The 24,459-nt window shown below is 40.1% G+C and overlaps 2 protein-coding genes across 4 annotated transcripts; one reads left to right on the top strand and one right to left on the bottom strand.

The window, feature by feature from the left end:
• Window positions 1-2,083: 2,083 nt before the first annotated feature.
• On the bottom strand, window positions 2,084-10,374 carry PAK1IP1 (PAK1 interacting protein 1). The gene is made up of 10 exons (XM_027898433.1): window positions 10,280-10,374; window positions 8,676-8,838; window positions 6,775-6,895; window positions 6,610-6,684; window positions 5,898-5,950; window positions 5,287-5,432; window positions 5,099-5,196; window positions 4,285-4,384; window positions 2,995-3,121; window positions 2,084-2,383 (listed from the first exon to the last, which is right to left on the bottom strand). Exons 1-10 carry the CDS (start codon window positions 10,340-10,342, stop codon window positions 2,223-2,225), a joined length of 1,107 nt encoding a protein of 368 aa, XP_027754234.1. The 5' UTR covers window positions 10,343-10,374; the 3' UTR covers window positions 2,084-2,222.
• A 1,243-nt stretch (window positions 10,375-11,617) lies between these two features.
• Window positions 11,618-23,753, top strand: LOC114064944 (tRNA selenocysteine 1-associated protein 1-like). 3 transcript variants are annotated; one of them, XM_027898435.1, is made up of 10 exons: window positions 11,618-11,654; window positions 13,060-13,135; window positions 14,136-14,212; window positions 14,309-14,442; window positions 15,016-15,147; window positions 16,061-16,180; window positions 18,325-18,520; window positions 19,126-19,171; window positions 19,957-20,125; window positions 23,430-23,753. In XM_027898435.1, the coding sequence occupies exons 3-9, from the start codon at window positions 14,183-14,185 to the stop codon at window positions 20,091-20,093; spliced, it is 795 nt and encodes a 264-aa protein (XP_027754236.1). In that variant the 5' UTR covers window positions 11,618-11,654; window positions 13,060-13,135; window positions 14,136-14,182; the 3' UTR covers window positions 20,094-20,125; window positions 23,430-23,753. The 3 variants fall into 3 exon arrangements, with proteins under 3 accessions (XP_027754236.1, XP_027754239.1, XP_027754237.1); XM_027898438.1 differs by lacking the exon at window positions 16,061-16,180; XM_027898436.1 differs by lacking the exon at window positions 14,136-14,212 and having other exon boundaries at window positions 11,620-11,654.
• The last annotated feature ends 706 nt before the right edge of the window (window positions 23,754-24,459 follow it).

Below are 24,459 nucleotides of genomic sequence, written 5' to 3' on the forward strand. Positions count from 1 at the left end.
GGGTCATCTCAGATTCTTGCTAGGCTGTTGTTTCTTGCAGCTATGGCTCCATCTACTCTACCAATGTCATGCACATACATCCTTTCTGACAGGGACAGATTTCTCACTGCTGACATCTCTCTCTGCACTGCTGCCTCCACCATTCTAAGCAGTTCCCTGAAAACTAGAATGAAAAATGTGCTGGAAAGGAAGATAGTTCACAAGGAAACAACAATGACAACAAAAAATTGCCAAGTACTAGTTAGTAGCAGAGCATTCACTCAAGGTACAGAAAAAATGAGTTCTCCACTAAGGACTGCTTCTGTAATTCACTTTGAAAGCTGTTAGGACTGTTTTTTACTGCCTCCAGTTCCCAAACTGTTCTAAGTCTCATGAGATGCGTAATTCTTTGTTACTACACAAGGAGTTTCCATTTTTACAGATGTCTAATATTTACTCGTAAGTCTAAACTTAAAGACCAAAATTCGGTTGAATTTTTGCTTTTTAATTCTTAAAATTATGTGCAGACTGGGTTTTTCCTGATGCTTATGCAAGCTTGCTTCTGCAATTGCGATGTCTGTGGCCATGAGCTCATGTATTTAAGAATTCAAACAATAAAAACTGGTTTAGTAGTGGCAGCCATTTTGTCAAGGACATAAGATAAGCATGGTCAAATAGACATAACACTTTACAAATGAAAGCACTTTACACAGTTCTCCTATTTAAGCTTATACTTTGTAAGTCGTATATTTACTGTAGAGGCCTTATGAATTAAAAATCTGGTTTGGTACTTTCCTGTAAAGTCTACAAACCCTTTAAAGTCCTACATTATTTGCCTGTGTTTGTGAACGCAGACATTTCAGGTATCATTAAAATTAAAAGCTGTGTAAGCTCAAAGTAAATACCTTTAATGGTGAATTTAACTGAGCTCACATAAATCAACTATATTGAATATCCAAATCTAAATAAGGGAAACAGTTACAGAAGGTAAATACAGATGCCCACTTCCAAGTGAATACTGCCACTGCCACAGGAACAATTCCGTAACAGCACTGATGATGCTCACTTTGTTTGAGTGTCAGAGCATACATGGAGCTGAACTGCAATTATATTCTATTTTACATCCCTAAACCAGCCTGCATTCCTATCTCCAGATTTGGCTCAATCTTTTTTCTGATTCTCTCTACTTCTTCTCTTGCTACACAAATAAGGAGGAACAAATTACTACTGAAGTGAATCAGAATAAAGCATAATTCCAACTACTCTTTGAAAGCAGAAGAAATAATGACTACTCTGGTAGTGCAGAAAACAACATTATCATGCCTTACACTTTAAAATAAAGAAAGGGAACATTTAGTACAGCTATTTGACCTCGTTCACTCCAGCTCAACTTTGTTTTTCCCTTTGTATATTTGTAATAAGGCTTAGGATAAAATCCTGTTCCCACTGACTGAGAAGGTCAGGGATTCACATTTTGTTTAAGTGCAAACAGAACAGATAGGTGACATTTTATCAGCACGGCAAAAATTTCAAATGTTATATAATTCTTTTTCAACAATATGGCTCAGATCAAGGACTTGAAAAAAAAAAACAACTGAAGGGGTAAGGAAAAGGTAAGACTATTGATATAAACTCTTCTGCCTAAAAATATGTATCATATTCTAAGGAAAAGGTTTCAATCATGTGAACCATTGGTGTAAAAAAAAACCCTTAAATACATGAAGTATGGACATGGTAAAAAAGCCAAACATTTTGCTTATAAACATGTGTCTGTAAGTCCACATCAAGAACTAGAAAGTAAGGTTTTCTCTGAATGTGTGAATGGAATGTGATCATCATATAGTAATGCAAGACAAAGGAAGATCATATTTTGAGTCAAATAAATAGTAACTTTTTCAACACCAAAATGAAAAGTATACATGTTTTTAATACGCATGGAAGTGAAGACAAAAACGTATCTGAGACAGATACAGCTATTTTTATTATTTTACCTGCCTTTTTCAGAGCCAGTTAAAAAGTGTATGTTATTTTTAAGAGAAAAAATATAAACCTTACATATTATAAATTTATTTTTGCCTCCTTCACTTAGGAAAAGTTGCTATTTCTTTTTTAGGATAAGAACATTAATTACTTTTAAACAACTGATCAGTTCAGAGGTGTATGTTCTGTTAGAGGTTTACATTCTTATAAAAACTAGAGCAACACCAGCATTTACTTTCAGACAGGAGAGAATGAAGCTGCCTTCATGCCAGGCTATTCCGTTTCTTTTTCTTCTTTTGCAATGGAGCTTCCAATTTTTGTTCCTCTGGAATAATGTTTCTCTTTTTTTTTGCTGTTTTATCACTTGTATCAGTCCAACAAACTTTGCTTTTCCTGACTATTGATGATTTTTCATCTTCTTTTGCTGAAAAAAAGCAAGAAATTATTCACACTGATTTTTATTTCCTGTCTTTGAAGTCTAAATGGCACAGAGACTTATTTGTATCTCATTTAAAAAAATAGGGTTATAGTTTTTTATTTTACAGTGGAAAGTGCCATTTATGCTAGTTTTGCCTGTGAAATTAAAAATATCTAAAGATCAAGTATGTAAATAGATAACAATACAGGAAAACAACTGCAAAAAACCCAAACAAATCCGAGCCAGACCTTGTAAGTTTGCCCAGCTACAATGGCCTCAGACCTAATTTTCTGTATAGGAAAACAAGACATGCAGTTCTATCAAACTACTGATTTTCTTATCTGTCTCAAAAGCTTCACAGTCCTTCCTCAGTATGTTATTCCAGTAAAGAGAAAGAAAACTTTAATAAAAGTGGAAAGAGGCTTATGTCCTCCAACAAACATACAGGCTTGAGACACTATCAGATTGGTAAGTATATCCGTATCACTTGCCAGTGTCATCTCCCCAGTTCATCAAAATACCAAAACTTTTTCCAATGCATATAGCAGAAACCTCCTACTTAGTATATTCCATTTAACTGTCACATTAACAGTTGAAAATACACAAAGTTCTGTTACCTTGAGATGATGTTGCAGCTTTATCAGAGTTTTCTTTCATTTCTGAAGCTCGGTCAAGCCATACTGCAAGACATGTCAGCCTGGCTTTGGTATTGACTTCACACAGTAAAGATGGCCCATCTTTAATCTGAGGAAAACATTAAAAAAATATTATTTACATGTTATTTTATTTCTGTTTAAATTTACTGAAGTATTTGCAGTGAGGAAGTACCTCCCACTTCATTGTTAGGCATTGTATCACTCAGCTCTGGGAAGTACTTGAGCAAATATCCTATTACAGATATCAGGGGATAAAGTGTCACAACATTAACAGCATTAACACATCAGAAACTACTGTATTAGGATATTGTACCTCACAGAGCTGGACAGAGTAGCCCACAAAGTTATACAAAACTCTGCTGGACAGAAAGCAAATCACCACAGATTTGGTCAAAATAAATACGGTGTTACAGAGAAAAGTAAAGAATTCTCTGATCACTGTGTCGATTATGGGGAACAGAAATATGAGGAAGGGAAAAGAGGGATTTCACTATTGCACTTAGAAGCATAAAATAATCAGAGGGAGTAAAATTAAAAATGGACAAATTCAGATATGAAGTGTGTAAACATTGAGAAATAATTATTTGGACTATTCAAGATACTTAGAGTGAAGTACAACAGATCCTTCATTAGTAGGCATTAAATTTTAAAAAATCTATTTCTGATTTTAGGAGCAACAATAAACATGGTAAACTTATAGACACGATTCCTTGTTGAACTGTGCTACTGGGAACTGCTTGAAAATACAGGAAATACAAATACCCAGTAGAGTAACGTGTTTGAATTTTTCTGAAGGATAAGCTCCTCCCCTGACATGAATGACCACCTTCCTTGCCCCCACCCCGCCCCAAACCATAGAGTCTGTGTTTTTAAAAGAGTAGCAACAGTCACCAACATTACAAAAATTCACAGCAGTCCTTAGGACATATATAACTGATTAGATAGCCATAGGCCTGGCCAGGACAGTCTGATGGGAAGCATGACTTTACATATAAAGAGGAGATGAGTTCTCGTAATATCATCAGACTTACAGTTTGTTTAAAAAAAAACCTACCAAGCTAAAAAAATATAGAAGTGCGTAAATATATGTGTATAAATACCTACTGAACATAACATGGAAGAAGATCAAGACATCCAGATTTCAAGTAAAATTTCCTCAGTGATTTAAAATTAATCTTTATAACAGAACAGTCTGCAATTTTGGTTGTCTGATATGTTTCATAAATGTAACAAGCAGTTTAATAGACCAACCTTCTCAAGATCCAGATTCCACATTTTAATGTAACCATCACTGGATGCAGTAACAATAAGATGCTGTCCTTCTCTTTCAAAAGTATAAATATCTTTTATTCTGTTAAAAGAAAAGCAATGTGTTTCTACTTTATAGCATGGCAGTTTAGTTCAGAACAGTAAGCTGACAAAAATTAAAGATGAATAGGCAACAGTTTAAAAAATTGGTTTAAACAAAAACCCCACGAGTGACAGGCAGGAACTTGTAACAGTGATCTGGTTTGAGTGCTGTCATTTATATTAGGAACATTTGCCTTTGCTAGGCTCATTAAGATTCAGTTCAGAATGCTTTATTACTTTAAAACATCCTCTATTAGACACACCAATGACATTACTGCTAAAGCTTTTGTGTTTTGATGAATTAAAAGCAATATTTGGACAAATATTTGGTATTCAACAATAACAAAAAAGAATATGTGATAACACTCCTATCTGGATTGATTAAAACTGGTTTGTTTTCTTAAAGCATTTTTAAGAATCAGAATCAGTAAAGACTGGTTAAATACACACACACTTACTCACTCATAAACTTAGAACAGTAATAATTTTAAGTATATACCCAGTTGTTTTTGTAATATGCATGGACAACATAGTTCTGCTGCTCATAGTAAAAGCAAACAAGTCTGTCCAGTTTGAAATGTAGCACATAAGTAAATTCACTCTCTATACTAGAACAAAAAGAACAGTAAAATATGCTGAACATTACAAGCCATTGAACTTTACTGAGGACTCAGCATTGCCGTAAGTATCTAAATAGTAAATAAATATAGAAAACCTGTTTTCATGAGCTTTAAATTCACACAGGCATTTTTGAGAGTCGCAGCTGTAGAACCTTATAATTTCATCATCTCCAGCTATGGCAAGGATAGAATCCTAGGAATGGGAAAAAAGAAATACAAGTGTGATTAATTTCATGTGTTTCAAACCAGTTAACTTCCCAACACCTTTCTTTTTTGTACTTACTGTAATAAATCTAAGTGAAGAAATTCTCCTCTCTGTTGTAATGGTGCCAGTGATTGAAGCTGTGTCGAGTCTGTAGATATCCACTTTGTTTGTTATCACAGTCACATACTGCTCTCCATCAGGGGACCACTTAATTATGTGTGCATCTGTATACACATAGACACTGACTTTTTGCACTCTATATTGCATGAAAATCTAAAAGTAAGAATCTTTAGAAGCTGTAGACAGTTTTCTACCCAGACCTGAGAGAATATTCAGTGAAAAATCAAATAACCTAGAATAAACAAGTCAAACTATGCTCTTAAATGTTGCTTTCTGATTATAAGATCTGTGTAAAGAAAAACAAACCAAAACACATTTATTTAAATGTTCTGACATCAAATTTCAAGGAAAAAAAAAAGGACTTACTTCAGTGATACTACGTTTTTCTTTTGGTAAATTATTATTACTACGGATATAAAATTACACATGCTTGCCTACATGTGTAAAAAAGACATTGTGACAGTTGTTTGCAATTAACTGATTTGTTGATTAATTAGGTCAACTTTTCTTTACACAAAAAACAAAACCATCTAATTCCACCTTATTTGGATTTAGACTGAAAAACTCACTTTGCTTCAGGTTTTTGATGAAGGCCGATCGTCCTTCAACAAGATTCCAAGTTCTGAAAGACAACAAGAGATAATGTGCATTCTGGTTAAAAACAGCACAGCAGAATTGAAGTCTGATCTGCTGACATAAGACACCCAAAGGAAGATTTTAAGCATCTCTGTGCATTTTTCTGCCTTCTTATTGCAAGAGAAAATGATGAGTTCATGTATCGCTTGCACAGTATAAAGTTGAATGTGTGTTATTTATTTTCTAAACCACCATTTGCAATACAGAGCCCAAAAGGAGACCAATAACAATTTGTGCTGTTAAAATAGAACTTTGTATCTTTAAAACAGATATCTACAGCAACATGGATACACTCCAAGTGAAAAATTAGTCTTCTTACACTAAACAAAACCTTGACAGTTTCCAGGAGGTTAAGCAAATTCTGTTCCAAAATGCAAATATATTTATACATCTACAAGTGACTTGTAAAGAGTCAGAGCTCACAAGAAGAAAGTATGAACAGCAGGAAGCATTCTTAAAAGACTTAAAAAAATTGCTGGTACTTAAGACTTCATAAGACAAACCAATGGATCTTTGAACCATTTGATGACAAATGTTTTGACAGTGTTTCACGGTCTAGTCCCAACATGGAATTGTTGCTTGTAATACCTTACTGAGAGTTACTGAATTATGATTCTCCACATTCCTTCATCAGTTTTGACTCACCTTAATGTTTTATCTGTTCCAACTGACAGAGCTAATTTCCCAGAAGGGTGAATAGAAAGCGATGTCACCTGCCCCCTGATAAAAACAAAACATGAGCCACATGTATTATTTACAAGGAAAACAAACAAGAAAATGTACATGAATATGCAGATTTAAGAAACTCACTTATGTGCCTTAATGGATTTCAGACATTCCCATCTCTTTGTGTTCCAGATACAAATGAGTCCATCTTCAGCCCCACTCAAGAGATGTGAAGTACCATAGAACTCCAAACAAGTTATTGTACCTAGAAATACAAACCAGAGCTATTAACAAGGTTGTACATACCAAACAGTTACTGCACAGAGAACACAGGAATTAACAGGAAAGCATCTTCCATCAAAACATGGCAGCTACTACCCTACCCTTGGGAAAATCTAAATTATTTCTTAAGTATTTCTTAAAAAAATACCAAAAAATTTTCTTGTTACATTCAATCCCTGATGTGTTCTATCAGTCACCCTTTAGCCATACATGTCTGAACTCCACCTGGTCTTTTCTCTGACACAGCAGTACTCAAACACTGCGGCACAGGTGACACAAGGCTCCTATCAGCAATAAGGAATGCTCCCATGTCAAAGCCCTGCTGCTCCTGACACAGCTGAATTTACTGCACATACCGCGTCCCATAAGCACCAGATTCACCATACAGGAGTTAAAAGCAGGTACTGTGCTCAGTCCAACTCCAGGTTCTTCTTAGCTCATCAGGACTGAGCTACAAATGACCCAAACAGGTTTATTTGGACAGCCATTAACTGGTGACCGTACCAATTATATACACAAAGGGTGCACCCTCAGCAAGTTTGAAGATGACAGCAAGCCAAGTAGGGAAGGATGTGATGCCATCCAGAGGAACCTGGACAAGCTCAAGAAGTGGGCCCATGGGAACCTCATGAGATTCCACGAAGCACAGTGAAAGCCCTGGTATCAATACAAGCTGGGGGATGAACAGATCGAGAGCAGCCCTGCCAAGAGGTACTTGGGTGTGCTGGTGGATGAGAGGCTGGACATGAGCCAGCAATGTGTGCTTCCAACCCAGAAACCCAACTGTATCCTGGGCTGCATCAAAAGGCCAGCATGTTGAGGGAGGGGATTCTGTCCCTCTACTCTGCTCGGGTGAGACCCCACCTGGAGTGCTGCATTCATCCCTGGGGTCCCAACAAAAGATGGATGTGAACCTCTTAGAGCAAGTCCAGAAGATGTCTAGAGAGATGGAACACCTCTCCTGTGAGGAAAGGCTGAGAGAATGGGGATTGTTCAGCTGGGAGAAGAGAAGGCTGCAGGAAGACCTTATTTTGGTCGTCCAGCACTTGAAGGGGGCTTGTAAGAAAAACAGGCACAAACTTTTTAGCAGGGCCTGTTGTGACAGGACAAGGAGTAACAGTTTTAAATTGAAAAGGGTCAGTTTAGATTAGTTATAAGGAAGAAATGTTTTACAAGGAGGGCAGTGATACACTGAAACAGTTTGCCCAGAGAGGCGATCCATGCTCCAGCCCTGGAAACCTTGAAGGCCAAGCCGGTCGGGGTTCTAAGTAATCGGATCTGGTTGAAGATGTCCCTGCTCAGTGCAAGAGGGTTGGACTACATGACCTTTAAAAGGTCCCTTCCAACCCACTATTTTATGATTCTATTATGTGCTTTTACAGCTGTAATTCAGCCAGCACATACAGTGGGAAATGTACCACATTAACTCATCTGGCGGCAGCAGCCTGCTCTCATACACCTAACTTTCCTGACAGAAGGAAAATGGCACATGAGCCATTTCTAGGTCATAACTTTTTTAACAGTTAAAACTAAAAACAGTTGGAAGAAGCAGCTGTATTTGTGACAGCACTAATATCCAAAATAATTTTTTTACTTTTATGCTCAAAAGTTCACCTTGTTTGTATCATCAGACCATCATGGCTGCAACACCATCACTACTGAAGTCTTATAAAAAAGAATTAGATTTCTTCTTCTGGTGAGGGCTGGTTTTTCAGCTACAATTTTATATCATTAATGCTTTTTACAAAGAAATGCTCCCTTACCATTGTGCTGTAGCAGCGCCCCATGTTCTATCTTCTTTTTCATGTCATAGATTTGGATTGTTTCATCTCTGCTCCCAGTGACCACATATCTGTTATTCACTGCTACTGCTGACAATGAGGCAGAGTGGGCATGATGTGTAAAATCAGGGACGATTGTCCAGGACTGTAAATGAAATGCAAAACAAACAGATATTTCTGAGGCTTACCATAGTAAGCTTCCACTTCATCGTCCCGTAATTTTATTTTGTAAAAGAAAAACCTGAAAGAGTCTATGTGCAAAAATCAGAATCAGAGAATCGATTAGGTTGGAAAACACCACCGAGACCATCGACCAATAGACTATGGCACTAAGTGCCATGTCCAGTCTTTCTTTAAACACCTCCAGGGATGGTGACTCAACCACCTCCCTGGCAGTCCATGCCAATGTTTAATCACCCTTCTTGTGAAGAAATTCTTCCTGATATCCAACCTAAACTTCCCCTAGTGCAGCTTAAGATGGTGTCCTCTCATCCTCCTGCTAGGTGCCTGGGAATAGAAGTCAGACCCCCACCTGGCTACAACCTCCTTTCAGGTAGTTGTAGAGAGTGGTAAGGTCACCCCTGAGCTCCTTTTCTCCAGGCTAAACAACCCCAGCTCCCACAGCTGCTCATGATCAGACCTCTGCTCCACACCCTCCACCAGCTGACTGCCCATCTGTGGACCTGCTCCAGCACCTCAGTGTATTTCCTGAACTGAGGGGCCCAGAACTGGACACAGCACTCGAGGTGTGGCTGTGTACTTGTACACCAGTGCCAAGTACGGGGGGAGGAATTACACATAAGCATAATGGGATCTTACTGAGTTAATGTACTGTTAGGAGATTAGTCCAAAGGACTTAAGCGTGCAAGCCGCCCCTTGTAATCAGTGCCGTGCTTATACGAAGCTGTCTGTGAAAAAGCGTCTGCAGAGAGACAAAATCTCACGGCCAAGGGAGGTGGATCCTTTCGTTTTCCACCACGGCAGGCTGGAGACGCCTCCCACCGGGCACCAGCCCCCCAGACCACGTCCCGTCCATCCCCGGCGCAGCTCTTCGCCCTCACCCCCGCGTGGAAAGAAGCAGCCCCGCGCACCCACGCGGCTTCCCGCAGCTCCTGGGAACCCTCCGGGACAGCGAGGGGGCCGAGCCTGCCGGGAGAGGCCGCGGGAGAGGCCGCCCCGCCCCCGCAGCGCGCTTTAAGAGCCCCGGCGGCGGCCGGAACCGCGGCCGCGGACGGGCGAGACGGTGAGTGCCGGGGAGGGTTTTTTTTTTCGGGGGCGGGCACGGCCACTTCCCCCCATTCTCCCCGCGATTTTCCCCCATATATACCCCCATTCTTCCCCATATTTCTCCGGAAGTGTTCCAGGCCAGGCTGGATGGGGCTCTGAGCAACCTGGTCTAGTGGAAGGTATCCCGGCCTGTGGCCGGAGTGGTGGTGGGGGTGGTGGTGGTGGTGTTCGAATTCCATGATCCTTTTTTCCAACACAAACGATTCTGCGATTCTATGCACCTTCCTCCTCTCTTCCTGCTCTCTTCCTCCCCACTCCCGTCCATCCACCCCCCCTCCCAGTTCCCCTGTCCCTGTTACCTGCCCGGGCCGCGTGGCGAACCCCAGCAGCACCTGCTCGTAGCACCCCGCCACCAGCTCCATCCGCTCGGCGCCGCCCCGGGCTTCCTGCCGGCTCTTCCGCCCGCCCGCCGCGCTGCCTGCGCCGCTCCCCGCCGTCTCCGCGCGTGGCGTGCCCGGCGGTGCTCGCTCCCCTCGGGTGAGGAGGAGAATCCCGCGGGAGCAGCCGCGGAGCGGGAAGCGCCGCGGGGAAGGGCGCGGGGTCAGGCCGCGCGCGGGGCAGCCCGCGCGGGGGGGGCCTGGCGGGGCGGAAGCGGCGCTGGCGCGGGCGGTGATGGCGGCGGGCAGGACGAGAGGCGTTAGTGCCGGGATCGGGAGGGGAGGGGGGAGCGGGGACCGGCACCGGGGGCTGCTGGCGAGGAAAGAGGGGCGCGAACCGATCTGCGGGGAGCAAGGGAGGAGAGGAGGGGAGGGGCGGTCGGACCTTTCCCTTCCCCCGGGGCCGCAGGGCCGCCGCCTCCTCCCTCAGGGCGTGTGGGGCGGAGAGGCCCCGGCGGCGCTTGGGCCGGGGCACCTGAGAACGGGCTCCCCCACCATCTGGGCCCGCCGGCTTTTATTTTTATACGGTTGGGTGGTTTTATAGTTTTGTTGTTGTTTTTTTTTTTTTTTTTGTTTTTCGATTCGTTTTCTTATCGCGAAGCACAATGAGCGGGAAGCGCGGCGGCGGCGGCGCCAGTGTGGCCGCTCGCGGAGGGCCGCGGCCGGGCGGGGCGCACTTGTGGTCGGGCTCTTCCCGTCGTGCCGAGTGGCTCAGTTAGAGAAATGCGTCACGGCTCGGGCCTGGGCCCGGCCGGGGTCATCGCGCCGGCCCGAGGGGCTCCGGGAGCTTCCCCCGGCCCCCTGCCCTGGCCCAGCGCCTCGTGTGAGCGGAATTAGTGCCGCAGGATGGGGGCGGCTGGGCCGCTGCCCGGGTGAGCGGTGTTCACGCCGATTCTGCCCCTCGATAGCTTCACCCGCTTTTTTTTGCACGTACAAGCGCAATAATGGAAAAAAAAAAAAAGTGGAAGACAATAAAAAGCTACTATGATGCGCGTGTAAGCCAGTTGAGCACGTGTTTGAATTCTGCAGGTTGAAGCTGTTCAACTGCCTAAATGAGAGCTAGCTGCAGTTAAGACAAATGTTGAGAAAAACAGAGATGTTTATACATGCTGGTTTAACTGCTTTTAAAATGTTTTTATTTCATAGTGAAAAGATCAAGAGGCGACGTCAAGATTGGACGGGGAAGAGGACAAAACCAGTTCTTAAAAGTTGGTGAGAAGCAGTTGCATCACGTGCCTCCTGACAGCCTCTTGCTGTGTGTTCCCGTCTTCTGCTAGATTTGCACGAGTGAAAAGCGGTAAGTTTAAAAAAAGTTACTGTGCAGCCGTGAATTTGAAAGTTATTTATTTCAGTGTTAGAGCATGGGGAAGTTCATAGTTCCTCTTAATAAATAGTAACGTTCCAGTTAGAGGAACATCGTTCTGTGGATATTTGTATTAATAATGACCATCTTTAACAGAAAGATGTTGCTGCTGATAATTATAATGAACACAGTTACTTTTAGTAAGTGTGTTTTCAGTTTACCACATGCTAAGCTTACGAGGACTAGACTGTATTTTAAGGGCTTGTTTGTACTTGACTGTTTTGTTGCCTCCAGAGTGGCTGTGGGGATAAAGTCCATAGTTATTTTGAATAGTACCGTGCCTGGATGGTCTAATTATGGTTTATGGCTATCCTGTGTCAGAAGCAGTGCTCTGAACTGCTCCCCTCTGTGGGCAAGCCTTTAAGGCATTATGGAGGCTCTGTTTTTATTGCATTATGTGAATGTGGATTTGATCAGCCAGGATGTAAAACATTACATAAATTCGTGCATGGAAATAAAAATTAGAACTTCAGCAATCAAGCATCTGCATAGAAGGAGCAACACTGGCTATAAAAAAACCAGCAGTGGTGAATGAACAGCTGTGTGTTGAAGTAAATGCAGAATGTTTTACAAGTGAAAATGGTTTTCACACTGAATTATGTTTGTTAGATGACTAGGGGAAAAAGCTCGAAGAAAGAATATTAGAATCAAATAAGATACATACCTCTTCAGGAAAGTGTGTCCACTGGTTTAGTGGTAGCAGTAAAAGATTATTCATTGGCTAACTCGCTGGTAGTGAGTGAAATGTGTAAATGAAAAAGGCAAAAGAGAGAAGGCAGTCCTAAGAAAAGGTGCAGAGAAAGATTATGTTAATCTGTAGTGTGCCCTCATCCCGCTTTTATTTCTGTTATTTAGCACATAGGAAGTACCACTGCTTGTTTTCAGCTGTGTAGCTTGTGGTACAAGTAAATCAACTCCTAATTTGGCTAAAAGGGGAAAAACCTGGGGACTTCTGCAAAACATACTGAAGCCTGTGTCTTGTTGCCTTGTTCTGACTTTTAGAATCTTCTGAATTACTGGGTTATTATCTGTAGGCATTTCAGAATTAAGGGTAAGGTATGGGTGACTTAAAAGTTCTCTGTAACTTTCTAGTTCTTTGGACAGTGGGAAGACTTTATGGTCTATTGCAGTTTAAGGCAGTGAAAATTACTTCTAATCGTAATCCCATTGGCCATGTATCCTTTTCACACCCATTGCTTTAGCAGTGACAAGTTAGAACTTAAAAAATTAAGCTCTGACTTGATACCATTCAAAGGATGCAGTGGTGTGAACTTATTTGGAAGTAATTAATCTCAGGGATAAAATTCTTCATCTTTTTTGTCCGCTGTCCTTTTTCCAGCCGAAGGAGTGAACTGAATCTGTGCAGCCATACTGTTTGAGAAACACAGAAGACAGTTTGAATCATGGCAAGCCAGGTAAGATCATGTGGTCAGAAATACAGGCTTGCAGTGCCTAAGTGGATTCCAGAACCATACTCAGAATTTCTAGTAAATGTAAAGCTGAAATAGCTAGCTTGCTCTGAGTTGGGTGTTCTTTTAGTCCTGTGATTTCTTCCGACAATGTGGTAATTGGTGGCTGTCCTCTGGACACTTAATTGTGTCAACTGGCATAACATTAAGTTTGGCAGTTTGGATTATTTGAGTGTGAGTTCTTCTGAAGGACCTTGCGTGTAACACTCTCTATATAAGATTCATGTAGAGGTGTTATAGAGGAAGAACAATAAAGCCTGCGTAAGTAAAAGTTGTGGAACGTCATTCTCATTTTTGGAAGTCCTTGTTCTTCAGAATCTTGAGAGGGAGGCAACCTGTCTTAATATGGCTGTTTCCTCTCCTTTTTTGTGCAGTTACCCCACTCACTTCCTTTTTTGAACTGTGTTTTTTTGGGGTTCTAGTTTTCTTTCTTTTTTTTTTCCTTTTTTTTTTTTTTTTTTTGGAAGAGGCACTTTTTTATGCCTCCTTCTTCCTGGCCTTGCGTCTGGGTTCAAGTTTTCCCTCAGCCAAGCTAGTGCCTGTTCCTGGTCTGCTTTCTCCTTACATTCCATTCATTGGCCTCTTGTCGTTGTTCCTGGCCTGGGAGTGACTCACTGCTGGCTAGTGAGGAGAGGCATCTCACAGAAGAAGAATTCCTTCCTAGGTGAGGGGAAGATAGGGACAGCGGAGATCCCTTTTGGAAGAGTGACGATTTCCCTGCCTCCTCATCACTCAGACTGTGCTGCGGCAGGATTTTTTCCGTCCTGGAGCTCAAGCGGAACACAGTCCAGTCCTGAAGCTAATTAACATTTAGGATTGGCCGGCATCAAAGGGCTACCTGCTTTTTCCCTAGTTCCCAGAGGAAGCTGTCAATCCTTTAGCCAGCTTGACAAGTCAGGGGAATATGGCTGTTCATACAATCCTTTGGCTCTGTTATTTTTGCCAGGCGTTTTCCCCAGAGGCTGCTTTCCCTCATGGGAGGCGGAGGGAGAAATGGGACCCCAGGCTTCTTTCAAGGGCAAGGTGAATATGGGGAAATCACCTGTGGTGATGGGGAGTGGGAGGGAGGAATGTAAATGAGGCTAAAAACTATAAAGGTGATTTTTTTTCTCCCTACAGGACTTGATGGCGAAAAAAAGAGAATGTCTCCAGGCATACAGCTGGTGGAGAACACCACAGAAGAAACGGAAGAAAAAGAACAAAATAAAACCGGGAAGAATAGAGTTCGTCCCTAGTAGTACTAATACAACCAGGTAAAGACCTTTGGAAAGGAGAAACTCTGACCCCTTACCTGTTTAAAGGGATGATGACTAGTGAAGGCCATCACTTCTCTTTAAAATCCTGAAATGGCACACCTAATACTCTTAAGTATTGCTTATGGAATTGTATTGCCAGTAGAATAAGCAGGATTTTTTTTCTAGTTTGTCTCCTCCATAATCACTTCAGAAGTGGTGGCAAAACAGTCTCTTTTGAATTGTGGCTGTAACTTAATAGTTTTCCTTGATGTTTTTGGTGCCTTGCCCTTCAGACAGCGAATATTACTTTCTAAAACGAACTTTTAAAAAGTTTTTAAAATAAATGTGGGTCTTTGTTACAATGCTTTCTCTTGCAAAAGTGGTAGAATGGACCCAGAGAAACAAAGAATTCCTTGCTGGAGTGATGGCATTGCGGTTCTGTTCATTACTCAGCAGAGTTTTGCAGTCTGTTCATATTTTTGTCTCTATTTGTCCAGTGATAACTGCCTGCTTGTATGTTGGGTACTTTAATACTGCAGTGAGCTATGTTAGTCTCAGACTTGACTGTGGTTCTCTTTTACCTTTTTAAAGACCAGATTATTCAATATTTGTTGGGGAGCTTACTCCAGAGGTGGATGATTTCCAGCTTTATGACTATTTCCTAAAGAGGTACCCCTCATGTATTGACTGCAAAATAGCAACCGACCTGCTGGGATATTCCAGGTAATGTCTGAAAATGTTTAAGCAGCGTCAGTATGTTTGCTTCTATAAGTAATACATAAGAATTTGCATCAGAACTGCTTCTGCGTTTTCTTCAGAGCAGGAAGAGAGAGTGAGATTAGCCTTTGGCATTATTTTTTTAACAGCATAGATCCATGTATTTCTCAGACTTCATGGTTAGTTTAAGCAGTTAATGCGCTAAGCTTCTGTTTAGCCATAGGAATATCTGCATGAAGGTAGATGGTGGGAGGAGTGAGACCTCTGCATGGACATGTGTGCTGCTGTGCCTGCCTACAGCAGTCTGTCCACTTAGTCATCTGCAGTACTGTAGACAAGCTAATTCCCTTTTTTACATGTAAAGAAAAGTGTGAGGCCTATCAAATCTTAGGGGTTTGGGAGACCGAACTTCCAGTATTAGAAAATAAAGCTTAGCAGAAGTTACACTGGCCAGGCAGCGAGTCAAGCAGGGATGAGCGAGTTTGCTGTTCAGACAACACTGGCTGTAATGGTCTAATTCAAAACAACTTGCAAAAAAGGAAAATGAAAATCTGAAAAAGCTAATTTAAAAAAATGTTAGAGCTGTACAGCAGTAGGAGTGGTTTAATACTAAGTGATAAATTACCTGCTGTAAGTGCAGAAATATGGAATCTGGTTACTTAAATAGTTACAACTTACTATTTTGCTGGCTTTCAGCAAGTTGCATCTTAATGCTGTCAACAAGCTTTTTGCTTCTGGCCCAAGTTTTAAATCTTGTAAAAGCATCTTCTGTGCATGTGCACGTGGCAGAGAGGTTGCTTAGGTAATAAAAGCTATAGTAACTACTATTTTCTGTTTTCGTGAAGACAGAAATTGCATTCGTTAGCTTTGTAACTGTTATGAATACTAGAATTTGTTTTCTCCCTTTTGAAAATTGTAGAGGGTATGCCTTTGTCAGATTTGGTGAGCAAGGTGATCAGATGAGGGCACTGCAAGACTGCCAGAATGCACCAGGTCTGGGGGGAAAACGAATCCGGCTGAGCATAGGAATTTCTAAAAGGTAACAAATGAGTTGTGCATTGATACAGTAATTCTGAATAATCGGATTCTTTTAGCTCTGCCTTTGTAAAGACTGTGGCTCTTGCTATAATGGCTACACACACAATGCAGTCTACAAAACCAAAATCACAGAAGCATTATGTTTGGACTACCTGGATTCATCAGTCTCTTTCAGTATTCCTGGGGGAATCCAACTCTTAAATCTAGCCAGATTGTGTAACTTGGGCTTACCTGTTGTAACCAGCCTTAATTCTTACACTAGTGAAGCTGAATGCATTTGTAAGTATTTTTCAGGTTTGGGTCTGAAGAAGGCAGAAGGGACAAGAAGTGTTTGGTTTTTATGCTAGAAAGCTCTTCTTCTAGACCTTTCCCCGTAGTTTAGGCAAGCTAGTACGCTGCTAGTTTTAAAGTAAGCTGGCAGAGGAAGGAACTCCTTAGTGGAAAAATACAGAATATAGAGGGGAAGAAGCCAAAGGAGATGCTGCTTGAACAATTTGTTTAGGATACTGTTTTTTGCTTTTCAAGGAATTAGGGCAGTAGGAAATTTAAAGCTGATTGGTTTTGAGAGCGTTTTTTACTCTGCCAGCTCGGTTCTCTGTCAGTTATTTAAAACAATTCAGTTAGAGTCTTGATACCAAACTTTGACCCAGAATACAGACAAATATATAGAACTTTATATAAAACAATTTCAGTATGTATTCATGAGGTTAGTTTGTGTGTTCTGTTGGAAGACTAAAAATAACAGCTTCTGTCTGTTTTTACCCTGGATAATTCTGCAAATGTTGCCTTGTTGCTTTGGAACAGAAATGCTCTTACCCAAGAGAGCACTGCCCAGAATTGCATTGACTAAATTGCTTTGAAAGTAAGAAGAGGTCCCAGAGAAACAGGTTTTCTCACATATGCTATCCAGAAAAATGTTAGCAGCATTTTCAGATTTTTCTTTCCTACAGAGATGGATGTAGGAGAGAAGTTGAAAGCAGAAGACTGAGACGTTATGCAATCATTTGTTTACCACAGTAGTATACCTATTTATTAGAATGTATGTGTAGCTTCAAAGTAATGAAAAAAATGTGGGTATTGAAATACACATCACTAATCTATACCTGTTTCTAAATGGCTGAGTACTGCGCTCTCCTAACGTTAAAATATCCAGCCATCAGTTTGTCACTAAATCACTTATACTGGAAACTCTATTTCTGAGCTCCTTCAGTTTGTGTTCTTGGCAAAAAACCTTGATCTGAATTTTCTGTAGCGAAGTGGAGATAAGGAGAAATTGGACTCTGCAAACTGGAGTTCTGCTTGCAGTTAATCAGTAAAGAAATGTCTAAGCATAGGGGATTTCTTGGAATGCGCAGCTGGTTTATCGGAATGTTTTTCATGTAGCGTATCTCTGTGTTAGTACAGACAGTACTTGTGCAGTGATACTTGTCATTAGTGTGTGAGCTTTTCCCTGAGGAAAAATCTGCTTAGGAAAGGGAAAGTAGTGAAAACTACTTGCCTGGCCCTTTGGTCTTAAGAACCAATGAGTTTTGTCATATTCCTGCTGCTTTGGCTTCATTCTGGATAATGGCAGTGCTGACTTCACCTGGCAGCTATGCTTCGTCACCTGCCCATGGACAAAAAATTGAGTAGGGGAAGGGTAGGCATGGTAAATTGGCAGGCAGTGTCAGATGCTCCTCTGAAAGAGATAATCTGACTTCACCTCTTGTTTCTGGAAATAACAAGATTTGGTATTAACCAAACAAAAGACAGAAGGGCTAATTAAGACTTTAAATCTTTAAAGCATCTTTAAAGGTATCTCTAAAGCAGTGGTACTTGATAAAGGTCTCTGGTCTTAATAAATGATTTTTTAACAGCAGCTTGCCTAAATGGATACTAAAAGTACTCAAACTGATTACAGATAAATGTAACTGAGTTAATCCATGGAAATAATTACTTTTGGCATTGGTGAAGGTGAGAGTATTTGGTTCTGTATAAACATGAGATACTGTGCTGTGACTTGTAACTCTTGCTTAGGCAACTATTTAGAAAAGCTTCCTTTTAAACTTGGAAGTCTGTAGATGATGGCAAGTTGTTTAACTTCAGCGGTGGGTTTACAGTTTGTTGTCTTCAAACTCTAACTGTATATAACTTTTCATGTTTCAGACTGAAAGCAGAATTCCAGCGGTACCAGTCATACAACTATAACGATTATTACCAAGATTATCAGAACTACTACTCACAGTGGAATTATGATCCTTATGCTGACTACAACTACAGCTCCTATACTCCCTATGATAGCATGCAAGCTGTTGGAGAATGCTCTTTAGGAGATGCTGTTATGGCTCCAGCTGTTTTTGAGGTAAAGATACTACACACTTGATTTTAAAAAATTCACAAATAACAAGTTGTATGAATTGTATAAGTCAGAGCAAAGAAGTCCTAAAAATGAAATAGTGTTCAGCTTAGCGTGGAGGTTAGATTAGCAGGCATCATTGAAAGCTGTCTTTGAATTAAGTGGTTAAGTAGTTCATCTATAGAATTAGATATTTGTACACCGTTATTTGTTCATATATGCCAAATAACAGTTCTGAAGCACAATTGTATAGGCTTTCTCTCTTCCTAGTTTTGATATATTTTCTTGAAGCAAATTAAAGAATTACTGTAAGATGATCTTATCTGAATTAGCCATTTTATCGATTACAACTTCCAGAAGTCCTTTCCAAGCTGAACTTAAACTATAGTTTTCTAAACAAAGAAACAAACAACCCCCCAACCTAAACAAACCAACAAAATCCCCCAAACTGCTAAAACCCAACAACAAACACCCTGGAAAAAAAAACCTCCCTAACACACACCACCTTCCCCTGCTTATTTTGTAGTTGAGGGAGCAGGAAGTATGAAAATATTTCAGATTTGTGATGATTTTTGAAATGGATTGATTAAACTTTTTTTTTTTTTTTGTAGGAAGCTTCAGCTATGACTGAAATCAATGATGACCTAATAACTGAAGGTAATGATAATTCTATCACTGCAAATTGAATTTAGCCATACTTCTGCCCTTTAACAATACAGCCAGTGACTACTGGATAAACAATGTTTTTGAATATCAGCTGATATAGTAGGATCCTCTGTGGGTTATAACTAAGATGAGGTAGGATTTTAAAGCAAATAGTGTTCACCATGTCAAGTAGAATGGGACACTGTCAACAATAATTCACAGTAGGTTTCTTTGTCTTCATTCTCCTTCCAAAGTGACCTATTAGAGAATTTACCACGTTTGTATAAATTCTGCTAAAATCATTGTACGTTAAACTCATTAATAGGCAAAAGATTGGTTTTCCGAAACCTGAGATAAAAGCTTATGTTGCAGATCTTAAATGGAGGATTCAACTTGCTCTTAAGTTCTGTACAAGATCTTTGTCTGGCCTGTAAGGTTTGTAGACAGTTCCTCACAGAGAGGCATTTGTGTTAGGCAGGATAAAGTTTCTGAATGCTAACATATATTGTGGTAGAAGTTATTTAAATGGATTTTGGTAGATTATCATGGTTAACTATCCTTAAATCTGCACTTTATATTGAAATAGCAGTATAGTCCTAGCATTTTAATACACAGATTCCCAAAGAAACTGGACTTGTTGGGTTTGTTGAAATTCTAGGTGAATAAACATCTTGCTGAATTTAGTATTAAATCTGGTAAATTTGGCTGAAATACATTTTATGAGGCATTTACTTCAGATTTTTGTGTGCAAGCTTTCCAAGATCTAACACTTGTACTTACCAGGCTTTTATTTTCAGATCCACAGCTGTACTTGGATGTTGATGAAATGAACAGACAATTCATGGAGACAAGTGAAGAACTCTATGATGCCCTCATGAATTGTCACTGGCAGCCTCTGGATACGGTCACTTCTGACATCCCCTCTGCTATTTAAGTGTCTTATATAGCATGACCGTTATGACCAAGGTGCTAAAACTACATTTCTTCTACATTACTCTAGATCATAAGTTTTAAAGCACAATGATAGGTTGGGTTTTTTTGCTATGCTTTTGACAGTTTCTGTAATCTTTTTTTTTTTGTTGTTCATCACTTGGAGCATCTTGAAATCATGTAAATATTCTAGAAATGTAAAGAGTTCAATGGGGTCTAAAGATAGACTTGCCTGTGTAAATAAAATTTTGTTTCTGCAAACCTGCCAGCAAGGGATTTTACTTACATGTGTGAAACACATTCTCTTCTGGCCTGTTGAATTTAGCTGGAGGCAGTAGGAGTAGTTCACCTGTCTTTGGTATGGGCAGCAGGACTAGCAAAAACTAGCTCTCACATACTTCCAGGTTACCTAGGCAATCTTTTACAAGCTCTTAACACACTTCATCTGTACAGTTTTAACATACAGAAGGGCAAACTTTCAGCAGTCATAGCTGCAAACATTCCAAAGACTAAGGATGATACCTACTGATAATTTTATTTCTGCATTTCTTGTTAATCTTCTCAACTGATGCTGTACAGCAAAGAAACTGGTGTAACATAATGTGTTCTTAAACCTGAAAATCCTTGGAGAAGACTTTGGTTTAAAGGAGGAAGAGTAACCCATCAGGAGTTATAGTATACTATATATACTATATTATATATATATATGTAGTATGTGTATATATATATATATACACACTATATATATATAGTATATATAATATATATACTATACTATATATATATATACAAACTATGTATACTATATAATATATGCTATAGTTATAGTTATAACTAGTAACAACTCTTCAACCAAGTTGCACCCTATCCTAAACATCTGTTACTTGTTCAGTCTTCATGCTCAGAGGTTCCATAGTGATGAGGTTATAAATCTTAGGACGACAGTGCTCAGTATTCAAAGGAGATTAGGGGAGATGGCAATGAAGAATGTTCTGCTTTAAGATAGCAACTTCTGAGTGGCTTCCTCTAAACTGTTACTATCTGGTGTTTTCCAGTCATAGGGACAACTTAAGCTCCTGTGTATCGAAAAGTATTTACTGCTTAATGTACACAATAAAGTAAATTTAGGCTGAAAACAGAAGAATACTCTTTGAAGAGAAAAAGGTAGAAGGCATCAGATAGCTAATAGCCATGAAAGCTACTAAAGCTAGTCAAGTACTTTGGGGTACTGCCATGTGTGTTTTGGGGGCAGTCAAAACTGTAATTGCCAGAATAGCAGATAGGAATGAAGACCTCTGGCTTTTTTTTTTTTTTTTTAATGACTTAATTACATTAAAGGGGTGGTCATAACCTGTATGCTGTTCTTAAATGTGAAACTAATACTGCATTGCAGAGTGATGACCTGGCAGAGGAGGTCACTTCTAGCTGCTCACCACAATCTCCATGTTTTCTTTTCATAGTTTAGTTCCAGCCAAATTTGTTTTTCAAAGCTCCACTCATGAAACGCAGATGCTCTAAACTAGAAAAGGGTTTTAGAAGTTCATTCTTCCTGGATTTTGTACAGATGTGTATGTAGAGAGAAAACAAAAATATTCATTTAGGCAGGGAGCATATTATCACAGTTTCAGCAACTGTTTCCCTGCTTTGAAGAGAATTAGTTGTGAGGTGGCTGGAAAGTGGGCTTTCTAAGGGGAAGATTTCCCTTGTGTGAACTGGTCAGTCTTCGGAGGATGATAGTAGGGAAATTATTGATGGGAAGATGACAGAAAGTGGAATAAATGAAGCAAGGATCTGGATTGGAAAGGGAGTACTTGTGAATGTGTAGATTTGTTTCAGGAGACTGCAGAAGGGGGGGGAACTTCAGATAGTAGGTGCAGGCCCCTTGATTTTGGATAGGAGCGTTAAAGCTTCACACTGGATTTGATGCCACTTCAGTTGTAGTGCATAGCTGTGTAGCTTGAGCTTGGTACTATGAAGATGTTGCTAAGCAAAGGGGTTTGTATCTAGCAAGCACCATCATCGCAAGCAACAAGACAGCTTCCAGGTCTGAACCTGGGTTATATTCTCCTTTGAAGTGCATATCCTGCTTTGCATACTGTTATGTAACACCATACCGAAGTTGCAGCAGGTAATTTGTGGAAACCTTTTGTTGTGTTTCCAGTTTAAAAATGCGATGCTGAAGGTGTATGTTGGTTTGGTAGAACTGCTATGGAGTATCTGCTGATTTTTGGCATCCAGGAGGTTGATCTGTGTGTGAACTATGTAATGAGGGGCCCACGTAGCTGCGTGATTTCACTTAGCATCGCATAAACCTCAAAGTCAGTCCGTAGCCACCACATTTACGCAAATTTTTCATGTTAACAAAGTCTCTATGCTTTGCATTAAACTGTTTTCAGACATGCATGCGCCTTCTGTTCTGGCCTGTAAAGTATCCATATAGGGAAAATACTGTTATGAAATGCACTGAAAGAGGTTGTTTGGGCCATTAATTCTGCACACTTGAGAAATGTTGGGGAACATATTTTCTTCTAGTCAACATACAAGAAAAGAGAGGTGAGGAAGGGAGTCTGCTGGTTGCAGCCCATGTCATACCCGTTCTAAAGTAGCTCTCTGTCTTCTGTCTCCTGAGCCTTACTAGCCTATCCTGCTTTCCAGTTAGGAGTGCATATATGGGATCAAGATGTGTGTGGAGCACATTCTTTACTGTAAAGGCATACTGAAAAAGCTTTTTCCTGCATGAGTGTAAGTCCAAATTCAGGAAAAAGTGAGCACATTGGAACTGATGGAATGCATTGCTGAGACTTTTAACTGAGGAAACCTACAGCTCTGGTGCTGCCTGCAATAGCTAGCTTGCACCAAGACCTGAATGTGTACATCATACATATGTCTGCTATCAGTTCTACAAAGATCTGATTGCAGTAGAAACATAAAAGAAAATATTGGAAGCAATGTTTTCAACACCACACTATTTCACTTTGTCCAGTTTTGTCTGTTTTACCTAGCTGAAATGTTGTGGGTTTGTTTTTTTTTTTTTTTTTTTAAAGTCTGATGAAGGTTTGGTTTTTTTGGATATTTAGCGTTGGTTTTATAAACTCTTTATTGTACCTAGCTGTGATAGATAGTGCCTTTACCTAAAACCTGCTAATTTCTTGAAGAAGAGCAATGTTTTTGTTTTCCATCACTTCTCTGAACAGAAAAGCTTTAGTACCATGGTTTGAGGGGCTATTGATCCTGCAGTCAGTGAACAGGGAGAAAAACAGGCTAAAAAAAGGGCGAAGAGTATTTAAAAGGGTACAAAAAGGTTAAATGGTACTTAAGCCGTGAATGTTTCTTTTTGCAGGGATGCTCTTGGACCAACAGCTTCTTTCTAGCGCTACCTCAAAGTAACTTGCAGATATAACTCACAGGGAAGATTGATCAAATGGTGATGATCACTATCATTCTGCTGGAGATATATATATATTTGCCTTTTGTTTTGTCTCATTTTTAATGACACTTATTTAATTTCAGTGACTCATGTCAATAGACTTTGTTTGACTCCATCGACAAGTATTTCTGAGTCATGAGTTTCATTAAAGGCATGTCACCATCTGGAAATTGTTCTAAATAAGTAAAATGGAAGTAAAATAAGTAAATAAAGAAGCACTTGAATTTACAGAGCAAATGTAGTGTAGCTGCCTTTGACACATACTTGGAAGGGAATATTGCGATTACAGCTTATCTTAATATACTTGGCATACATCAGAAAGAGGGGAAACTTGTTTCATGTTTGCCCAACTCCTCCATGTCCAGCACAGGAGGGAGTTTAGTCAGTTCCCCACACAGGTACCACTTTAGAAGCCGGCATTGTTCCTAAGGAGTGTCTGTTACCAAAGGGCACTCTTCATACCCCTTCGTAAATCCTGCTCTTCCCATAACAGAAATACATTATGATGCCCTTCCTTCCTCTCCTTGAAGTTTGAAGCTAGCATGCTACTTGGTTCCTGGAAAGAGTTACAAATCCAGGCTAAAATACTACTTTTTTTTTTTTTTTTTTTTTTTTTTTTTTTTTTTTTTTTTTTTTTTTTTTTTTTTTTTTTTTTTTTTTTTTTTTTTTTTTTTTTTTTTTTTTTTTTTTTTTTTTTTTTTTGTATTTTGATGATTATACAAATGTAGATCTTGAATTGTAGAATCTTGTATTGTAGAAACAGTGTCATCCCAAAGTTAGTCATCATATGTTGCACATGGGCAGTTTACACAAGATGAGGTGGTTCTTGCAGGTGACTTCTAAACCCTCGTGTTCCACGTTCTGGAAAGGATCCTCTGTAATTGTGAGTCATCCCATGCAAGTAAAATTGTATTTACAAGGGTGGGGCAGGAGGGGAGGGGTC

This window comes from Empidonax traillii, unplaced genomic scaffold (genome assembly GCF_003031625.1).
Source record: "Empidonax traillii isolate 1590-97213 ecotype Southwest subspecies unplaced genomic scaffold, ASM303162v1 scaffold597:size822913, whole genome shotgun sequence".
NCBI classification, from domain to species: domain Eukaryota; kingdom Metazoa; phylum Chordata; class Aves; order Passeriformes; family Tyrannidae; genus Empidonax; species Empidonax traillii.